The 21,109-nt window shown below is 31.2% G+C and overlaps 1 protein-coding gene across 3 annotated transcripts in view; it reads right to left on the reverse strand.

Moving 5' to 3' along the window:
• The window catches only part of LOC140053981 (paired box protein Pax-6-like), a 29,725-nt gene extending 16,786 nt beyond the window's left edge, over window positions 1-12,939 (reverse strand). The window contains exons 1-2 of one of the 3 annotated variants that reach the window (XM_072098772.1): window positions 12,177-12,939; window positions 6,702-6,799 (exon numbers count right to left, since the gene is read on the reverse strand). In XM_072098772.1, the coding sequence (XP_071954873.1) occupies window positions 6,702-6,714 (13 nt within the window). In that variant the 5' untranslated portion in view covers window positions 6,715-6,799; window positions 12,177-12,939. Of the gene's footprint in view, window positions 1-158; window positions 454-6,701; window positions 6,862-12,176 lie in introns of those variants that run through there. The other 2 variants (XM_072098771.1, XM_072098770.1) reach the window with 2 other exon arrangements.
• Window positions 12,940-21,109: the final 8,170 nt, after the last annotated feature.

A 21,109-nucleotide genomic window follows, 5' to 3' on the forward strand; every position in this document is an offset into this window, starting at 1 on the left:
GTAAATATATAATATTATTAGTGTGATTAATTAAAATTCGTTAAATTAATTTACGGTATTTAAATAATTACAGATATGCACTGATGATTTTTATTTATTTACGGATGATAAAAAGATTTCTTAAAGTCATGGTTGATTTAGCATGTTTCAATGCTTACCCCTGGTCCTATTGCCCTTTTTCTTGTTACCATTTTGTTCACTGTTTTCTTCGTGTCCGATTGCTTGGTTATTCTGTTGTTGATCATGGTGTTGTAATTGTTGTTGAGCCTGTTGTTGCTCATCCTCGGTAGGGGCTAGGCCAACCGTTCGCAGCTCGATGTGAGCATTCTCCTGCTCGTGTACTATATCCATCGACATTTCTCTTAATTTTAACTTAAACTTGTTAGCCTGCTTGGATAGGTTTGCTATCGTTAATTTCACACTTTTTGACGAGACACTAGCAGTCTAGCGCGAAATGCAGCTCTCTGGACCAAAGTCGAATTACATTTGGTTTTATAATAATACAATATTCAGCGCACACTCGATTAGCGCAGCTCATTTGCATACCAAAGGCTCTCTACCTCATATATCTAACAACCAACCGTGAATATCATAATTGGACCGAAAATTCTTTTCATAATTGTTTTGTTTCTTTAGTTATTTTGTTACGGTTTCGTAGAGATTTAGTTGATTTAATGCAGACTGTGGAAGCAGCTTGCTAAGTAAGAAGAAAGGGGAGGCTGAAAGAAAAACCCACCGTTGGCGTCGGCCCTATTGTTCTCCATTGTACCAGCCCACCGGCTGTGAAACGACTGGTCACGAAATCTATAATTTTTCTTCAAAAATGCGAAAACACCGATTTTTCGAAAGAGTGAACACGGCATTCTGTGAGCTATGACATTAGAGAAAAATACTGTCTAATTATGATAGTCCTAAAATAGGCCGTCACCATAACTTGTGATTATGATGAAATGTTTCTTAGTGATACATCTAAAGTTACATATATCTTTTTGTAAACTTTCATTTTGGTGCAAGAAAGGTCGTGTGCATGTTATATCTGCCTTTTTACATGCGCAATTGAACCTAACAGGTAACTGATACCTTTTAATTTTATAACCCTTCGCTAAATCCAAGATTCACCATGACTTAAACCAACCATCCGGTTACAATTGAATCATTTCAGTCATTACTCTAATAAAGATCATGTTAATTTTGTTTGATGACTTTAGTAAATTTGATAAATCAACTTTATAATCTCCAGAAACTTTTCGCTTCATTTCAAGTTTGAAATTGTATAATAATGGTATACTGTATACCTAAAACTTATTTGTTGTATCTCAGACAAGATCACAATGTAAAAAGGTATATTGAAATCATGAATAAATATAATTATATCAATTCAATTCAATTTTTATTTCAGAAAATTGTCTATATGGTATAATACATTACACAAAAAAAAAAGATGAAGGAGAGAGGACCAAAACTTTTATCTATTGGTATATAACGCCTCTCTCCATTTGTAGTACATGTTTGAATCAATCAACAAATATTTATATATACAAATTAACATTCTGTTTTCGCTTTTCATTATTCATTATATAAATATATAATAATAAAATAGCTATACAATATTTTATTGCTTATTGTTTTGCTGAGGTCAATCTATACATACAGTATACAATTTAAAAAATTACTGTATGTTTCTTCGAAAAATGGAATGAAAAGTTTGCAATTGTGTAATTGGTTCCTTTTCCAATACTATATCGTACTGTATGTTCTTTTATCCTTAATTGGAGTTTAATTGAAATCTTACAAATCAATAAACTTCCCCGCAAGATTATTTATTTATGGAAACTCAATTTCTAAATTCAGTAATAATTGTGTATACCCTGCACTACTCAACACAAAGTTTTAAAAAAGAGAATTTACTAAAACTGTTAATTTAACAAGCTGTTAATCTCGGCTGAACGAATTTCTTCTATTTCATAAATACACCTCTGTCAGTTAATACGTTTTAAACGTAGTTTTGTACCATCTAGGTTGCGTGACGCCATTTGGCCAATTACAAGTGATCATACAATCTTACGATTGTATTCAAATATGGCTCATCAAAAAAGAACATTTCCATTTATCAATATTATCAAATAGTTGGTGATTAATCAATATGATTCCTTTCGCAACGTCATGATAAAACATTATTGCAACATAACTGAATTTGTTGACCACATAATTTGGATCCTTTGTGATATATTTAGGCCATCTCTATGTATTCGTTCCCTTTTTATATTCTGATTAAATTTATTGTAGTAAATTATTTATATCATTGGTACCCCTTAGGATTAAATACAGTTCGTATAACAGTATTACATAAGATCTGTCTTCAATATAACATTTTATAAAATGGTAATTAATTGAAAAATTCCATTGAGTAATTGAAGTTATTGTTATTTGAATGGAAAGTATTGCATTGAATCATAACGAAAAGATGGTTACGGCTCACTAGCCACTAACACGATGGTTATTGTAACTTGTATTAAGAAAATGATTTGACAAATTGCTGCGAATTGGCTACTAAAAATGTCTTTCATTTCACTGAATGATTATTTCCGAATAGTTAATCCTACCACGCATTGTACTTCTGTATAATTATTTTTGAAACCTGTACTAATGATCACTTGTAAATTACAGTACAGTACAATTGAAATAACAATAATGGTAACAGCAACAAGTTTTGCTCAAAGAAGTTCAACTTTTCATGAAACATATCAAGAGATAGGCCTAATGTTTATTTTTTTTTCAAGTTTGTAAAACTAAAAAGAGAAACAAACATTGAATAAGAGTCTGAGATTATGTGCTCTTGATGATTTAAAAAAAAATAGACAGACAACAAATATATTATCATATTAAGGACTAATTTGACACGAACATCTTGAAATAATTTCATTCGGATATAATACACAAGTCAGTCAATTCTTATTTGAAGTATACTCGTTTTATTTATGTAAATTGATAATTATAATATTGTAATATTATCAACACCATCACAACCGCCATTGGGTGATGCTGTATTACGTAGGTAGTATTAAACTATGATAACATTATTAATTTACATTAGTCGGATATTTGGAATTTCAATTTTTGTTATAATTAGAAGATGAATAAACTTAAAAATGAAACTAAAATTTGGATTATCCATTCATTCATCAATTTGTTTAGATTGTTAGTGTGATTTGGTTTATAATACTCTGATTTTTCATCTACTTCCCTTTCAACCTGTGCAGTTATTAGCTAGTATCGGCTTTCTCTCGTTCCTTGGGGATACAAATTTAAAGTGCGAAGTATGGGCTAGAAATTGAATTTACTGTTAGTAGACCTCGCTGCAACGACCGCAGCACAGACGTAATCTAATAGTGTCACAGGCTAATGGGGAAAAGCAGACAAGGAACTGTAAAATGAAAAGACATCAAACTGACAAATATATTGATAATATGAACTAGCAATGAGATTTTAGATTCATTTAGTAAAAACCGTTGTTTTAATTCATAGATTTTTGAAGGATCGCTTAAACAGCTTCTCAACGTGAGACAATATTGCTTAAGACAGTAGTCGTATGCCTATTCTCTCTAACTGCCATAGGCCTATTACACCTAAAGTATTTTACAAATATTGTAGGTGAAACAGAGATACCTTGTTAATTATATAGCCCACAGTATATTGTATCACTTTTGTAGGCATTGGAATATACATTCGCACAAAATCATGATTTTGATTTGAAGGCATCAGGAGGTGTGAAGTGCTGAACCTATAATAAATGCTCTGTATTTTGCCCTTCTTTTATATAAAGGCGTCCTGGATCGGATGGCGTCTCTCCCATTTTTGGATCCGTTAGGCCTACATATTTTATTTAGAATTTAGTTTTTCTTATTTTTAACTTAGGGATGATATGGTAAATAGGTAGAATTTTGTCGTGTGAAATCACCCAAGGCGCAGAACACACAACAATCACATTTCTTACGCACTGTTTCATCCATAATTTACTAAATAAACTCTGTAGCAGGAGGTTAATTTACCTTGATGCTTTCATCGGATTTGTTTATTCTTCTAGTTAATACAAATACATACAGATATATAAATATATACACAGTATATTGTGCATTCATTACTTTTTAATACAATATTGATGATCCGGAAGTTGTATATTCTGACTGTCAAACGAAGCATCATCACCACTATGCAATTACATATACCAATTATTCTCCGTTTTCGAGTTGCAGTGTTGTACCACATAGAGGTCATATTAAAATACATTTGAAAGTAATTTTAATAGGCCTACCAATAGAAAACTATGTATTTGTCATTACGAATTATGATTGCTTTTTACATGGTAAACTCATAGAAATAAAGAATTGTAAATCTTATTAGAAATATAGGCCTAACATTTAGTAATTAAAACTAGGAGGCTTACTGTAGGCTCAATTCTTGGTACTGTATGATTGGACAGAATAATGGGACGCCCCCTATCGATTGTGTTTTTACAATACAACTTTCTAACTGACCTAAACATGACCCCGCCCTCTAAAATTATACACATCTTTAGAAACCAAATCGGTTCGAACAAACTCTACGACTGTAGAGTCTGTAACAATCTCAAGCGTGTTATAAAATATATTAATTGCGATTATGCTTTTTTAATGATTATTAATGTTTTTGTACTTAAGACTGTTGACATTCATATTCAAAAACTTATGACCAGAGAACCAAAAATAGGTTTAATCACATGGAGGAATTTTAACCCAATTTGTATTAGACACTAGCATTATTTTCGGATGAAAATCACTCCCCTATATAGAACATTGGCGTTAATACTATTATACATTTTTGTTAGTCGGTACCAAAATATTCTAGTTTTCCCATGAACCTGAGTGAGATGGTATATCCGGATACTGTACTGCATAATATGCAAATTAACTCTTTCCAATTTACCGACTTAACACAAACCGATACAATAGCGGTTAAAAGAACATGTTACTCTTTGTATTTCAGTTATTAGTGTATACACCTTGCACTTTTACTAATGCTATTTCTCTTAACAAATTGGCCAATAGAGGAAGTTATATATCGGTCAAATCCGGTATAAAGAAATCAGCTCTTTATTGCTGACCGAACTATTATTTAGATTCTTAATGTTCGCGTACCACTATTTTAGCCTGAAATTAAATGATTGTCATTTTAGTTTGCAAGATTCATTTTTATTAATTCAACTGCCAGATCTCTTTGTTTTTAAAACTTTTGCTTTTAGAGGAAACATACTATGTATAGAGTTATATATACCATTATGTTGGGCACGGCTTGATGTTCCGTTATATCATTTCAAGGAATTCTACTTAGAAAGATTAACTGGCTAACTATAACCAACTCCCTGCTATAACCATAACAGTATCTTTAAAATACAATCAACGATGTTGTTTTTCATGATTATCAGTCAGTGTGGTTTTGTTCATATGGATTCAATCTTGTTCGTTAAAATTACATAAATTATTTAGGATGTGACATGTCTAAAGGTTAATCCTATGTTTCACCTAGGTTAAATGGAAGAAGAAATAGTTAGTCTTTAGTATTTCCGTATGAATTGGTATCGTTGTTGTTTATTTTTAAACAGGTGAAAACCATCGCTTTGACTTTTGAATGTATCGAAATAACTTATTCATAACTATATCCATTTTCCACCATATTTGTATTTTTATTTTAACTTTCTGGCAATTAACACAATTTTCATTATAATTCTATTGTTCAGTTAATGTTTTAGGTTGTTTTTTTAGGATTTTTTTAAAGCACTAGCTTGTCTAGTCTCTATAATTGTCAGATAGTCGATGATCTTTCTTTAATATTTCGTTTTATGTATAGAAACTAACACAAAGTAAGCATAGTGCATTACTGAACTCATGCAATGTTAAATTCTCTTAGAATAAATGGGCGTAACACATACCCTTTTTGTTATTAATGTACACAATGAAAAGGAGAAAATAAAGCGAGTGAGTGGCCGAGCGGTTAAGACAGTGGAACCGTAATTACGTAGCCATAACATCGGCAAGGGTTCGAGGCTCACTCGCTCCATGGTTCTGGTGGTAGAACGATTCTTCTCGGATAAGGACTATAAACCGTAGTTCCAGTGTACACATAGCTCATGCGCACTTTAAAGAACCTAGTACATCTTTCGCGACGAGTAGGGGGTTACCCCGGTAGTCCACACAACACAGCCACTGTCACACACAGCCACTGTGCAAATTGGGACTGGACCGTTTTAGAGGTGTTTACCACCTGTTGGTCCAGATCCTTCACTAACTGAGTTAGTGAGAAGTCGAATAAATAAATAAAGAGTAATTTGAGAATAATAGCACAGTAACTTAATTACATAATCACTTTGTTTTTAGTTTGAATGACTGGGAAAGGGTGCGGTATGTCCTGAATTTCCAGGAATTGTTTTTAACTTTTAACCTACCTATTGGAGAGTATTTTACTTTCCATGGAGGAAATGCTTTTAATTACTACTCAAATCATTTTAATATACCACTTTAGAAAAGATCAGAAAATACAATTTATAATCAATCAGAATTACAGAGCAAAAAATTATATTAATCTACAAAATATTGCCACTAAAACCAAACGTTTAACCACAATATAGTCAATAATTTTAACTGAATCTGAAATAATAATTTTCTAACCTTTATGCGGCATTTCCAAATACTTGATAGTGGCGTGGGTGTCCGTTGTGATTTCTTGGTATTGTAGTTAATGTAGAAATTTATCTTCTAACAGGAATCTACATAAGAAATATAATTTGTTAGACATAAATAATACTTTATCATCAACGAATAAATGTACTTATCCCGTTCAGTTCGGAATCAGTTCTTCAAAAGGTGTTTGACATCGGTACAATTTAGGAATGTTACTTCGGAGTCATTCGTGTAGAAGAATGTACAGTAATATAAATCCCTAGTCCAATACATGAGCAGAGTTAAATCAAATGAACCAGACAAGATCAGAGGTCATAGCATATACGGTACCTGATTGGCACTATGAGAGTACCCACCTTAAATGCTGTTGTTTTCATTTTATTCCTCTCAATGTAATACTTCATTCTATAGGCTTATAACTGTTTAGAATTAAACAACAATTATACGGTCTTATGTAACGAAGGAATTATATAATGTGTTCGAAAACTGTTGGAATGAACCACAATTACCAGTAGTTATAGGACCCCTCGCATTATCCTATCCTGTGTTATATATTTGGACAGATAGGCCAAGTCGAGCACACTTCACGCAAATGAATATACTGTGGCTCATTTTTGGCGGCGGCTCAGTCAGTTATATCCCACATATGTATAGAATGATTGGATTTACTATAATATTGTTTGTCATGTGTTTGGTGTACGCATACCCGGTCGTGCCCACTCATCCATCCGGGATGTTCACCAAAGATTGTTAAATTAACCTAAAATATTGTCTGTCAAGCATAAAGATGCCCTTACAGTTCTAAACGTGTAGACTTTCTAAATATTACGGTGATTTGACCAGTTATAAATAAGTAACGGCAGAAAATAATTATTTGTTTTAGTTAGTAAGATTTGACAACCGCATTGAGGATATCTTTGCGACGTCTCAAGAACAGTTTGTCATTTGTACTGCTGGTTTTATTTCTGTGTCATCTGTACTAATACTATATCTTACTAATGAAATAAATCCAAGTGTACATAAGAATAGGCTATAGTACTAATGCCCATTTAAACTTACTTGGCTCAATAACACAGAATTATACTCAATTAGGACAAAACACCATTGAAATGTTTAGTCAATTAGAAGTCAATTGAATGGTTACAGCTCTCTTTAGGTGTCTCGGTGAACAGATTAAAGGGATTCATTAGACAATCATTATTCCTAAGAATTATTAGGAAAGTACTTCAACAGGGAATTCGTATTATAGTACAGTAACAGTTAATACAGTAATCATAGCTTAAGCGTTGTAATTTTAAATTACTATAGGAACAACATACAAAAACAAAATTAAATTTTAATTCGTCAATTTGACGAAATATATGTGATCTTTGCGATTGAAGATATTGTTATTTAATTGCAATGTTTCGATCAGAAAATTGAAAATAAAAACAGTTACACTTATAAATATATATTCTGATCTATATGCTTTAATTACGAAATAAAATGTAAAATACGTCTTTAGACTCTATATCTCTATTACAACTTTACAATTTTTTTTTTATTTGTCGACCTATTAATTAAAATCATGTAACTGTATCGTTGCATAAGTAGAAAATAAAACATCAAGATCGCACGTGCATGAAACTTCTATAACAAATATGCTTGAGTGGGAAAACAAATATTGACCATAAGTGAACAAATAATTATTTAACAACTTGATATTAAACTTAAATAAAGTAAACTTAATATAATATAACAACATGCATTTATGAAAATTTCTAACTGTTCTGTAAAACTGTTCTAATAACATTCTAAGCGTACATACCAATTTATGAGTTCTTGAAGGAAGAATAGGAAGGACTATCGTGAGTTATGGAACCGATATCGTGCCTTGGTTTTGAATGTTTTAAACTGCACATTAGCCTAACCAAGCAGATCAGAGCGTTTATAGCTCAGAGATAACAATGATGGACCAAAATTGGCGTCACTGTATATTAACGTCTGTCTATTACTGGAATAAGCAACTCCCAGTTGCTTTTAAATGAACAAAACGTGATTACGTAATCGTTATTTGAAAGTAAACTTGAGTGCCCGGATAAAATTGTAGATTGCAAATAAAGATAGGCCTACACTTAGCAAGCCTAATAATTAAAAATACAGTAGACTTTTACTGTAGGGTATTTTGTATTATTAATATTATTTTATTTCATTTCAACTGATTTTGCATCGTTATTTAATTTATTGTATTGCTTAAAAAAAATCATTGATAGATTGAACGAAAGATTTTACAAAAATAATAAAATATAGATCATTATTATTAACAAACTAGGGATAAGTAGGCTTATTAGTATTTGCTAGCATAGGGCAGTTACAAGAGGGAGTTTTAACAACTCCCTGGTTCCAAGCATGAGTTACTAACGAAAAGCAATAAAAACAAACTAATATTTTGACGCATTATTCGTGTCCCTTTTTTTTTTAAATGTCTGCATGTATACTTGTTCTCAGTGACAGCCGTAGTGTCTATATTAGTTTTTACTTTTAGTCTCACTAAACAAGTAATTATAATCAATAAAAGAAATTACCAATTAGCTAATCTTATGATAATGACACTAATTACGTGTTTATGGTGTTTAAAACCAGTCTATCACTATGCATTCAGATCTTTAGTGTTTAGTTTTTATTTGTAAGATGTCAAAATACTACTGTGAAATATGCCTTTCTACAATCCATTTGCATAATTTATTTTTATTATTGCTTTTTCTATGTACAAATAGTCTATTGTGAGAGAAGGAAGATAAAATCTAAAACGCTGTATTCTAGGGATAGTTCTGGTTAAAAGTGAAACTTCGCCCAGGCCTAGCGTTTAAAATGTATTGACCAGGCAAAGGGCAGTACGTTTGTCATAAAAACTGAAGAGAAACTTTGAGAGCTACATTTATACTACAATATATTTATGACATAGGTTTTATTTCTGTATAAAAAAAGCAAGATAAACACATAAACCCTTCTGCTGTAACTAAATGTTCATAGAACCGAATTAGGCCTACTTTGTTTCTTAGATTGTTGGGAAAGAGTGATTTCAAACCTCAATTTATTTTATTTGACGTTTTGGTGATAGTTTACTTTACAGTAGCAGTCTTTGTATTGCCCGTGTATCGCTAAACAAATTTACTAATCCTATTCTACAGTGTTTAGCGACATGGAGGTACATTATGCCAAATGTTTGCACGTCAAACATAGACGACAGAAAGCTTGGTCAAGCCAGGGAAGAGTGACACTCTTACCTGGTCAAGCCAACAACATTATCATGATCCAACCATAGACCTATACCAAACTTGTTTATGAAATCAACAATGTAAAATAATTAATTTTATCAACTTATTTTAAAATCATGGTTAGAAATCGCATATCATTTGTCACAATGTAGGCTTACGAATTATATAGCGATAGGTCTAGGTAAAATATGCTGCGTTGATTCGTTATAAATTCAAAGGCTGGATCGCAATGGAGATACAATATAAAATAAGCAGAAAATCGAAAACACAAAACAGCCAGAAATAAATTGCACAGCTTTAGGGTAACACTAGCCCTTATTCAGTGCAAGTGATTCTTTATACATATATACTAACTGTATGCTACTTCAAATATTTGCTTATTGTATATAAATGTAATAGTTAAAATTATAATATTATTAAATTATATTAGGCCTATGTGTCAGAGGTTAATAAAATTATTTAGATATAGCCAGTTATTTAATGAAAAAATATGAATTAACCCACAATAGAGAAAAACAAATATAATATAAATGTTTTTTAACAACATATTCTCAAATTATATTGACATCTTTGACGGGCGTATATTATATTGATTGATTGACAGGCATTTCAACATAGTTTATGTCATAAACGAATGTCATACCTCTATCAAACTTTTATAATTAGGTTGCGATATCTTTATCTGAATTGCGAGTTTGTTGTTTCATGTTTATTCGCCGTTTCCTTTCCATTATAAATGTTTATGATTGTCCCGTAGCATTATCCGAATCTTTACTTCTTATTGAATCAATAGGCCTAGATTATTATTACAGTGCTGTAGTGAATTATATTAATTAATTATTTCTCCATGGTTTTGTCAATAGAGACTAGATCATTTTTTTCCTTTTTTTTCTCAAAGGTGACTTAGGCCTATATTATTTGAAATATCTGAATACCAGTACTGAGTAATACAAATATGAATTTTTATAACTGCATGGCTCAAGAATGGACCTATTATACCTATAATATAGATCCATGAATCAAACCATTTCTTTGATTATTTTATTTTATTCTTCTACTAAGTAGAAAGAATAATTTAATGACAAGAATAATTATAATGAAAAAGAAATTAGTATAAATTATTATAACATATTAGACATTATGTTTAAAGAATTATATTTTAAAAGATAGTAAAAACATTGAGAATTATTTCTCCATGGTTATTGTCTCGGGTGGTTAATATCCTTCTCAGATTTTATAACTACTGCTTAAGCCATTAAGTTACTGTATACATGGTTATTCATTCATTGTTCATGCCTAGGATAAAGAGAGACCGGATAAGATACGACACATTATTATTATATTATATTCCCGTGCCTTTATAAATGAAAGATGTACATCATGAAATGAAAACATACCAGTCATAATTATATTAGCTTAGATTAATACGCCTATAGATTATTTATAGGTGTATTAGAGATTAATACACCTATAATACTTTTTTTCTTTAAAATGTTAAGCTTCAATGGACCTATCGAGGAAGTCCCATTTTACACTCCACTACGCATGAAATACCTGGTTAAGAGCTCTGTATTAGATACGCTAAGTAAGTTTCACAAAAACAAGGGTTCCCCATTCTTGATCTGGTATTAGATTATGTCAACGTATTTATAACATAACAAATAATTCCTCCATTATAATTATAACCACACCTGACTGGGCGGGACAGTAAATAAATGTTTTCTATTTAAACATTACGGTAGACCATGGGAGACTGTGTGTACGTGGATGTTGATTTTAGCGGTTTTAGCATGCCATACATTACCTTTATACCAAAGAAGAATTACTTAAATAATTAACTAAATAATTTCTCCATGCTATCTGTCTTAAATCTCTTACATAACAATAACATTGCGTGCATTATGTTAAAGTTTATAGTTTAGTTATCTTCTATCCCGACGCTTTGAAACATAAAAAGGTAATTATAGGTAGAGAACGATATTTAGACTTATAGTTCACGTTATAAAATGATCACCTTGTAAACATTTTTAGCATGGATAAATTAGATTATCTATGCTTTTACTATTAGGCCTATACAGCAAATCCCCCATGCTGTTACTTTTACGTTACATTAACATTTTGTATACAAGATCACCTAACATCGATATAGATGAGTCGTTAATAATAAATAATACATTTATATATTTATTTGATTAACATAGCTTACCTTGATACCGCAAATGGATTCCTTTTAAATTTTCTGTTGTTGAATTAAATTCACTCTTTTGGTGGCAAAGTAAATGATAAGATTTGAAAACTTTCCAGCCGTCACCCTGCAGAAGAAACTTGACTAGTCACTTTGCCCGCCCAACTAATTTCTCTGTTAATTATTCAGTAAGAAAAGTTCTTCTCGACCATATGTCGGCAAGATAGAGTTTCAGGGACGTAAGTTGAGATCCAATTCAAAGTGTACTGAAGAGACTGAAGACAAGAAGAAGAACTATGCACCGGTGATCGACGTTAATTTATCTGGCCGAATGCAACCCGATAGAATCATGTGTATGTGGAGTGTGAAGCTAACAAATGGACCTCGTTTAACACTTTACTATACTACCATTCACTATTGTATGAATTCGCTAAAAGTTAACCTCACTTGAGATTTTTTTGTTTAGAGCTTAAGCCAAAACTTGGTGTTTAATAATCATGTTTATGCATGAGTTGGGCGGAGTTATGCTGACTCTGTTAACCACTTTTTTCAAAGGATATCCGACTACTTTTTGAGACATAATTTCACCCGTTGTACTTTTCTGTTGCTTTGATTTCTAACGACTCCTTTCCTTTAGATGACTCAATGTGTATTATATTTTGAACATCTTCCTTTCATAAACAACGATGCGATCTTAGATAAGGCACTTATATTCTATTGTCCATTAATCATTCGTAGGTCCGTTTTCTCTGTTCCCGGTTATGGCTATGTAGTAAATATTAAAAAATAGATCTCATAACATGGTTAGGCATATTATTTCTGGCATATACTCATCATTCTGTAAAACCCATATTCCGCTTCTCCTGCTGTCCCTTACTACTCGTCCCTTCCACCGGACCCGAATATAAACGAAACACGCCGAAAAGTCTAAATTATGAAAGTATTTCTTTATTTTTCGATGAAATGATAAGATGTTGCAATCTTTCCATTTTAAAGGAAATAACTGAAATGAAGAAACCCGTTCGAATCGTCTTATGAACTTTAAAACAATGCTGAGAACACTATTACCGGTGTATATTTTATGCTCATACTTACTGGCTTTAGTAATTTTTTCGTTTTACTGTGATATTTTAAACTTAATAATTACGTAATAGGGCCTATATATAATATATACCTGAATTATTAGATAAACACAACTTCAAGTTCAAAACAATTAGGTTACGGTAGCTCACCTTTTTTGTGTGGAAAGATATTAAACATGGAATCATCAAAGTTAATGGCGCATTCAATAATTTCCAATTTTAACATTGTTTCGATAACGATTATAGTTACACGCATGAATTAAATATTTACTTTGGTTAAACCATGCAATACGCGCTTGTTCTAGACTTGTTTTTACGGTACTGATACTATTTTAACAGGTTAACATAAAAAACTAAATTTACTGAGATGCAGAATCGGAAGAGATAACGAAAATGTGTATCACTTCAAATAAATCCTTAAATATTTCAACCAATTAGTAATATTAAGAGCCTTTTAATTATTCTATTATTCATTTCGGTCCGATGATGTCCTTCTTTATACCAAAAAAAAAAAAAAAAATAAAAATAAACTGTAGACCTATAGAAGTAATGGAAATCTGCGACAGATGCCGAAAATGCAAAATGTAGCTAAATGGACGACTTGATAATAAACAATGAACATTTATTGGTAGCTAAAACTTGTATACAAACATCGATTATGCAGTAATCTACCATCAATAAATTATGCTTTCTTTTAACCTGTTTTTAACCAGTTGTTTATCATATAATGAAAATATAATTTAAATCTTGGCAAACCGCAGGTAACTATATAATGTTCATTGATAGTTTTAAATTAACTTTATTTCCTCTTTATTGCACTTTTAACAAATAAAGAAAAAAAAGCCTAGAGCATTTTTTACAATATCTTTTTAGATTTGTTGAATAGTAGAAAGAAATTGACAAATGAGCGAACTTTAAATCAAATATATATTGTTAAATAAAAATTCATACAAAAAGAATGGGCTGAATAGCGATGATAATTAACTTGTTACCAGTTTGAAGAGCCTTCGCGTGAGCTATGAACAAGGAACCAAACGAGCGTTAAACCACAGATCAAAAGAAATAAAGCAATTATAAGTTATTATAAATTATAAGCAAATAAAACGAATACAAAAAACAAACCATAAGCATTATAATATTAGTTTACAGAATATCTTCGCATCCGTTTTTTAAAAAGTGCAAAGATTGACTTATGAAAGTGGAAGATATTTTACCAAACGAATGATGTCACAAGTTTGTTCAAATTGTACTTTTATGTAATTAGAACTAACTAGTTTGACCAAAAACAAAGTGTGGTGTGCACAAATATGGTAGTGATATGCTTAAATATGGCAGTGATGTCCATAGGCACATCAAATTTTGTTTGTCACATTTGATAGAGTAGAAAGAGCTTTAGGAATTGCCAATACATTTTGATTTTACTTCTCTCATTATAGGCCTACAGTTTATACTATAGAAATACTTCAATAGACAAACGCTGCTGTTAACCAATCACAATATTTTAATTGAGGTTTTTAAAAGAAATGAATAACGTCTTATTGTTTTATTGCACACAACTTTCAATAATTTATCTCCATAAATAGCACACTTTATTAAAGTGTAGTCTTAATTAATTAGGAATTTTGTTTTTCAAAGTGCAGTTGCTCATTATTGAATTGAAAGGGTACAAACTTAAATTAAGAAAAGTATTAATTGTCTGAATAGGAATAATCTCGTACAGAATAAATAATATCAATCCCGCCTATGGGTTGTACAATTCAAACAAGGGTCAACTCCTTAAACCCCGCCATTGACCTTAGATGGTGCGCCAAAAGTTAAAGTGTACGGCGAAGTTCAAAGAGATAGAGGAACTAGGAAAAGACTCACATGCAAAGCCGATTGGATCAAGCCCCGTAGCGAGGACGTGCAAATATACATAGAATAAATAGTTTTTAGCAATCATTATTCTTTTTATACTTGAAATAAAACTGGAACAATTCAATACCGTAGGGTCCTCCCGATACCCCTTTCTTAAAACCAGACTCGCAGACGTTTGAAACTGGTTCAGTCATGGAGTCGGCATTAAGCAAACATACATTTCTGTCATTCTTTGTTCACATTTAATGTTAATTGATGCATTTTCTTAAAGCACGACAAGAAAAAAAAATTGCACTAATCATGACCTATCGGGCAATATTACAATTAATATTGATATTAAACAAAAGTTCAAATTCAAACTTCAAATAAAACTAGATAAACAAAGTTTGTTATAGAGAACGGAGCGTTTCTGAGTTGTTGAAACGACATTTTAAAAAACATTTGTATTTCTTTTCGAATAGGCCAATATAGGTCTAATACCGCGTACATCTTATCGTATTTAAACCAATTTAGTTATAGAAACTCGTTTATTTAGATTTAAAATATTTTTAGAATTTTCAATAGCATAAAAGATTATGTGTTATAGCCTATAATAATTAATTAAAAATAGTGTGGATGTTGTTTGGTCCAGTTTTCTTATGAATGATATCTATCTTGGTGATCATGGTTAAAGTCTTAACTTTGGTAATATTACAAACTACTTTTATTTAAATCTGTTTATATTTGTTTACAATTTGTACACAGTTGTACCGAACATCTGTCTCTGATAATTGTTGCACTGTAGACCTAGATGTTTTATGTTTCCTTGACGTCACTCATGTAACGCACAAGGTCAATATTCAATTAGGATGAGATTGACCTTGATCTTGCCACCTTATTATCTTTTTGACTACCCGACAATTATCAAAGAATTCGACGCCATATGTATTTAGTTTATTTGTACCATTTAAGATATCTCTTTTCAATTTAGCTCAATGATTACCATTTTTTCAGTGTATTACCTCTTAGCCACAATGAACACCTGGTTGTTGTATGCAAATCAGAGAAGACCATATTTTAATGTCGTAGGCCTATTTCTGTTAAAAACAATACCTCCTTGGTATAACATTATTACTTTAATTTTCATTTTGTGGATGAAAAGGAGGAGGATGTGATGGTCAACTGCGGGCGGGCTTGCTGGCTCTGTATAATTAAACTCGAGTTTATGGGATTGTATGGAGGATCTGTCCAGGTAACACCTTTAAAAAAAGCCATTCTCGTCTAACTTACAATTTTTCTACACAGTTAAACTAAAACTAGTAGAGGGACTTAATTTCTCATGGTATTAATGTTTGTGTTGCACGTTGAAGTGGTGTTGAATTTTCTCACTTATAAGAACTTTTTTTGTAAAAGATTTTATTCAATTAGGATTAATGTTCTCAGATTAAGGAGGTGGGTCAGACATTTAGGCACCACGCCCTCAGCACTTTAGGTAATCTATATGCAAACTACGGTATAGTGTTATAAGTAAAAAATATATCAAATCTGAATATGGTATAGTTATAAGCTGGTTTGTAAATGCGATACCAAGACACAGCTGTTGGCTTAGAGAAGTTATCGTTAGCGATTAAGAGAAAAAGAAAATAACGATGAAATAATAGAACTTTGGTTTGGTAATGTTTGTTGGTATATTATGAGGTAAAAACAATATGTTTTAGCAAATGATTGATGCAATAAACAAATAATATGTCCAGATAGCCTTTAGAAATATCAATAATATTAAGTAGTGTGTGTTTTGCCCAAGTAAAGAATAAACTAGTTTTGATTTTGCATTGGAAATGGGATCAATGCCTAAACAAACAGTCATGGATAGATTAAAAATTCCTGCTAGATTCAGATAGGGCTGAATACACTTCTAGACTAGATGAATGGTTCAGCTTTGAGAACCTCAAGCTTCTTCAACATTAGCCTAAATTGCTATAAATAATATGGGCCAGTTATACGATTTTATTTTCAATCTGATAAAACCGTTTTAAAATATATTCAACAAAACTTATAAGCGCAATGTAGAATGTATACATAGGACTGTACATCTGTTTAATTGTTTGGAGAAATGGAAAACTATATATTACACAGCAAATGTACTTTTTAGGTATAGGCCTATTATAATAATTCATTGGATATTGTGCTACTTGTTTGCTGTAAAACTGATCTTGAACTGTGTAAATATTTACTCGGAGTTGTTTAAAAGTACAGTTATATTGCATATAACGCATTGGATAGGCCTCGGGCAATATCGTTCTGTATTTAGGAACAGTAAGTATATATATATGATTGTTACTCGCAGCTTTTGAATAAAACCCAAATAGCAAAATATTCGGTAACTGTTTCAATAGATTTGATAAGTCAATTGGTGTATATTGAATTGTACACAAGCCAATGAAGGACATATTAAATAAAATGTTTTTAGAACTTAGGCCTATTTTGTAGCGTAACCAATTGATAATTGTGGTGGGGCACGATGGAGAATAGAAATACCGTAGTAGAAATAGGAATATTGAGTACTGTAGGCCTACATAAGCATTGTGCTTGAATTATTATCTATTGATGACTTGTTTAAATTACATAGACTTTCATTAGGATTTAAGTTGTTGAAAGGTTACTGCCCCCATTCTTTCAATGAGTATATTAAAACTAGTGAAAGATGTCCGGGTAGGCTTTTACGTTGGAATTCGAAAGGCAATACTTTTCATAATTCTGTATTTGTTTCCTTTCCTAGACTATGGGAGCAAATACCAAATGACATAAAAGATTCACAAACAATTTCTAACTGCTGCTCTAACAAAACACTATATTTCATGTTATGTATAGTTTATTTGTATTTTTCTTGTATATGGTTTTATCTTAACTGTTTGTATTGTATGGAGTGATTGCAGAATCTGTTTGGGCTTTAGCCTATTCTCATTCCTGGTTATTTTTACATTGATGACCGAATAAATATTATTATTATTATTATTATTATAGATACCGATCCATGATATAAGTAACGAAAATGCAGCAGTAAAAAACAGCAATAGCAGTATTTGTCGTTAGTATAGACTTGTAACAAAACCATGTAGGCCTAGGCCTACATATTGATACTGTGTAAATATTCTAATGTTGCGTAGAAATGTATAGTAACTTGTGATTGTGCTGAAGTTTAACAAATTACGTAGATCTTTAGAATTTAAAAAATAAACGATAATATACACTTGCATAAAGATAATCAATGATTACCAATAAACAGCTAGTTTGGTATTAGACCGACATTACTTACTATATTATTTAGGTCTAACATGATTTGTGATGGTGCAAACTAGTTTTTATAAATTGCGTAAGGACCTTTAGAATGTAACAAATAAACGATAACATACATGCATGAAGATAATTGATGATTATTAATATAACAAAATAAAAACTTTTTATTTATATTTCGATATTAGAATACTGTATTTTATTTATAGGTGCAAAGTCTTGACAATTTCGATCATTAACCAGATATAACGGATCCAAGGCAACATTAACTTTAGCATGTAGTTTTACTTTCCAAAAAACTAACAACGTATTGTTGTTTGTTTTAATCATTATCATTCAATAAGGTTATTATGTGTAACGATACATTATGAACACAGGTAATTTAAGTTCTTTCTGATCTCTAACAACTCAAAAACTAATTATCTTTAAATCAATTGTTTGTAATCAATTGTCTACTAATTCGGCAGTAGAATTGAACGCTATAACTTCGTATTTGGCAGTAAAGTAAGCCTAGTTAGCCTAATTAACCAATGAAGGCCTTCATTAACCAATGAAGTCTGAATCAAAACATTAATTTTTCAACTCAGGTCTCCAAAATACAAAATAGATAGCTACAATCACCAAAAAATGAGGTCTTAGTAATTAAACTTGTCTATATTACGAATTTTAAGTAGGCCTTACTAATAGTACTTACGTTATTAGGTCTATATATGTATTTCCTTGATGGATGCGCAAATGGAAATGTGAATGGAAAGGTAGCGCTAAATAACTTGGACGAAGAATGCCTTTATATTTGACATTTCATTATCATTTTGGTCACATATTTGCTACTGTAGGCCCTATATTTGTATAATATATAGGCATATCACATTTCGGGAAGTTCTATTTACTCGTATAATGTATATTTTATATTTGAATCATAATAATTCGAGGTACATGTCGTAATAATTCCTTGTTTAGCAACAGTATGCTTAATAGAATACCATAAAATAGAAATACAATTCATCTTGTAGGCTTGTTAATATACATAAATATTGTTAAAATTTAACTAGCTGATCAGTTTTGTTCAGACGGAGATCCGTAATATGTGCAATAATAATATAAACTCCAACGGAAATAAGTTGTTTTTTTTTTAAATTTTTTTTTTGCCTCAGTATCTTGGCCTAAATATGTATTGTACGTCAATTAAACATTTTTTGTTACTTGGCCTACTGTAATTGGTTTTTAATCGCTATCTCATGCTTTTCTGAATTTTGATTTTATTGAAGTTTTATACAATGTAACTACCATTGTAGTGTATTGCTTGTAATCGTACTTGACAAAATGGAAAGTTGCAACATAATTATGTACTTTAAACGAAATATTGTTCTATATGAATATATTCACCTAAATTAGTTAATTAATGATAATAAATTTTGTTTTTGGATAATTTAAAAAAAAAATGAAAAAGGGGAATTTTTTTTCTGAGTGAAGTTGTTGTTGGAAGTTGTGAGCTTAAGACATTTTTGGAGACATACTTCTGTTTAACGGACAAAAAGTAACCAATACTGTAACTTAAAGCAGATTAAGATATATGATAGTGTTATTTGATACATTATGTTATATAAGTCACGTGGGAAGAGAGTTACATATTTTTAGCGTTTGATTCTGCCTCGTTTAACAACCCTTGTAAATCCGTATCTATTTTCGTTACAGAGTAGTTAAACGGACATTTTGGAAACCGTAGACGCAAACAATTTTTTTTCAAAATAACAATCATAATTCAAGCTTAAATTCACTAATTAAAAACTTCCCAAAGAAGGAACTGTAGTATTTTTCTAGATATTTTGTAGGGTTTAAGGCAGCCCTTGGCTATGATTACCGCAGTCTATTTAGAAACAACCTGTTGACTAACAAGAGCCATACAGGTAATCTACAATAGGTGTGTATAGGAATTGCTAGAAAATAACATTGACCCCGGCGTATACTATTGCGGCTGGGCTCAAGGTCACGTTATAGATTTCCGCAGCAATGCCCGCAGCGCATGCTTATTCTTCTTATAAGGGCTCTGCGAGAGGGCTGTATAATACCAAGCTTACAGGAAGCTGGCTTTGTCAAAGCCTACAAACAGTATTCTTTCCATTTTGTTTTCTTTAGGCTTATCGTCGTTGCTACTTGGCATTTAAATTTCCCTTTACGGTAACCTTGGACCTAAAAGAAAAGCAAAGTTATCGAAAATAAATACGTCTAAAAAGTACAACACCATACACGCGATGCAGAGATATTAATGAAGTTTTACATCATCTTGTTGCACGCAATGCTAAAATAAAAAAAAAACTTTTGTAAAGATTTTAGTTTTCTCTTCCTGAATTTAACAGTTGGTTGGTTTCATAATTGGTTAAACAAATTATTTACTTTTTATTTAATCGCAATTATTATTAATATAACAATTAGAAAATTTCAATCAACAATCGTCGGCTTACCCCTCGGCTTCTGAACACATTAATGGCATTGATTGTAGAAGAAAGATGAATGAGCATATTAGCATTACATAATTGTGCGTTGATGTGCATCCGACCTTAAAACAATAAGTGTCATCTTCAACAGCCACGCCCATTATTTAATTATATTCTACGATACCGGTATTTGAAAGTTTGATCGATAGAAATATTTCTTCCCTACCCTAGGATTTGTAGAACATTTTTAAATTTTGAAATAATAAAGGATGTTTTTTTTATAATGACATTAAAGATATTTTCATTA

This window comes from Antedon mediterranea, chromosome 7 (genome assembly GCF_964355755.1).
Source record: "Antedon mediterranea chromosome 7, ecAntMedi1.1, whole genome shotgun sequence".
NCBI lineage: Eukaryota > Metazoa > Echinodermata > Crinoidea > Comatulida > Antedonidae > Antedon > Antedon mediterranea.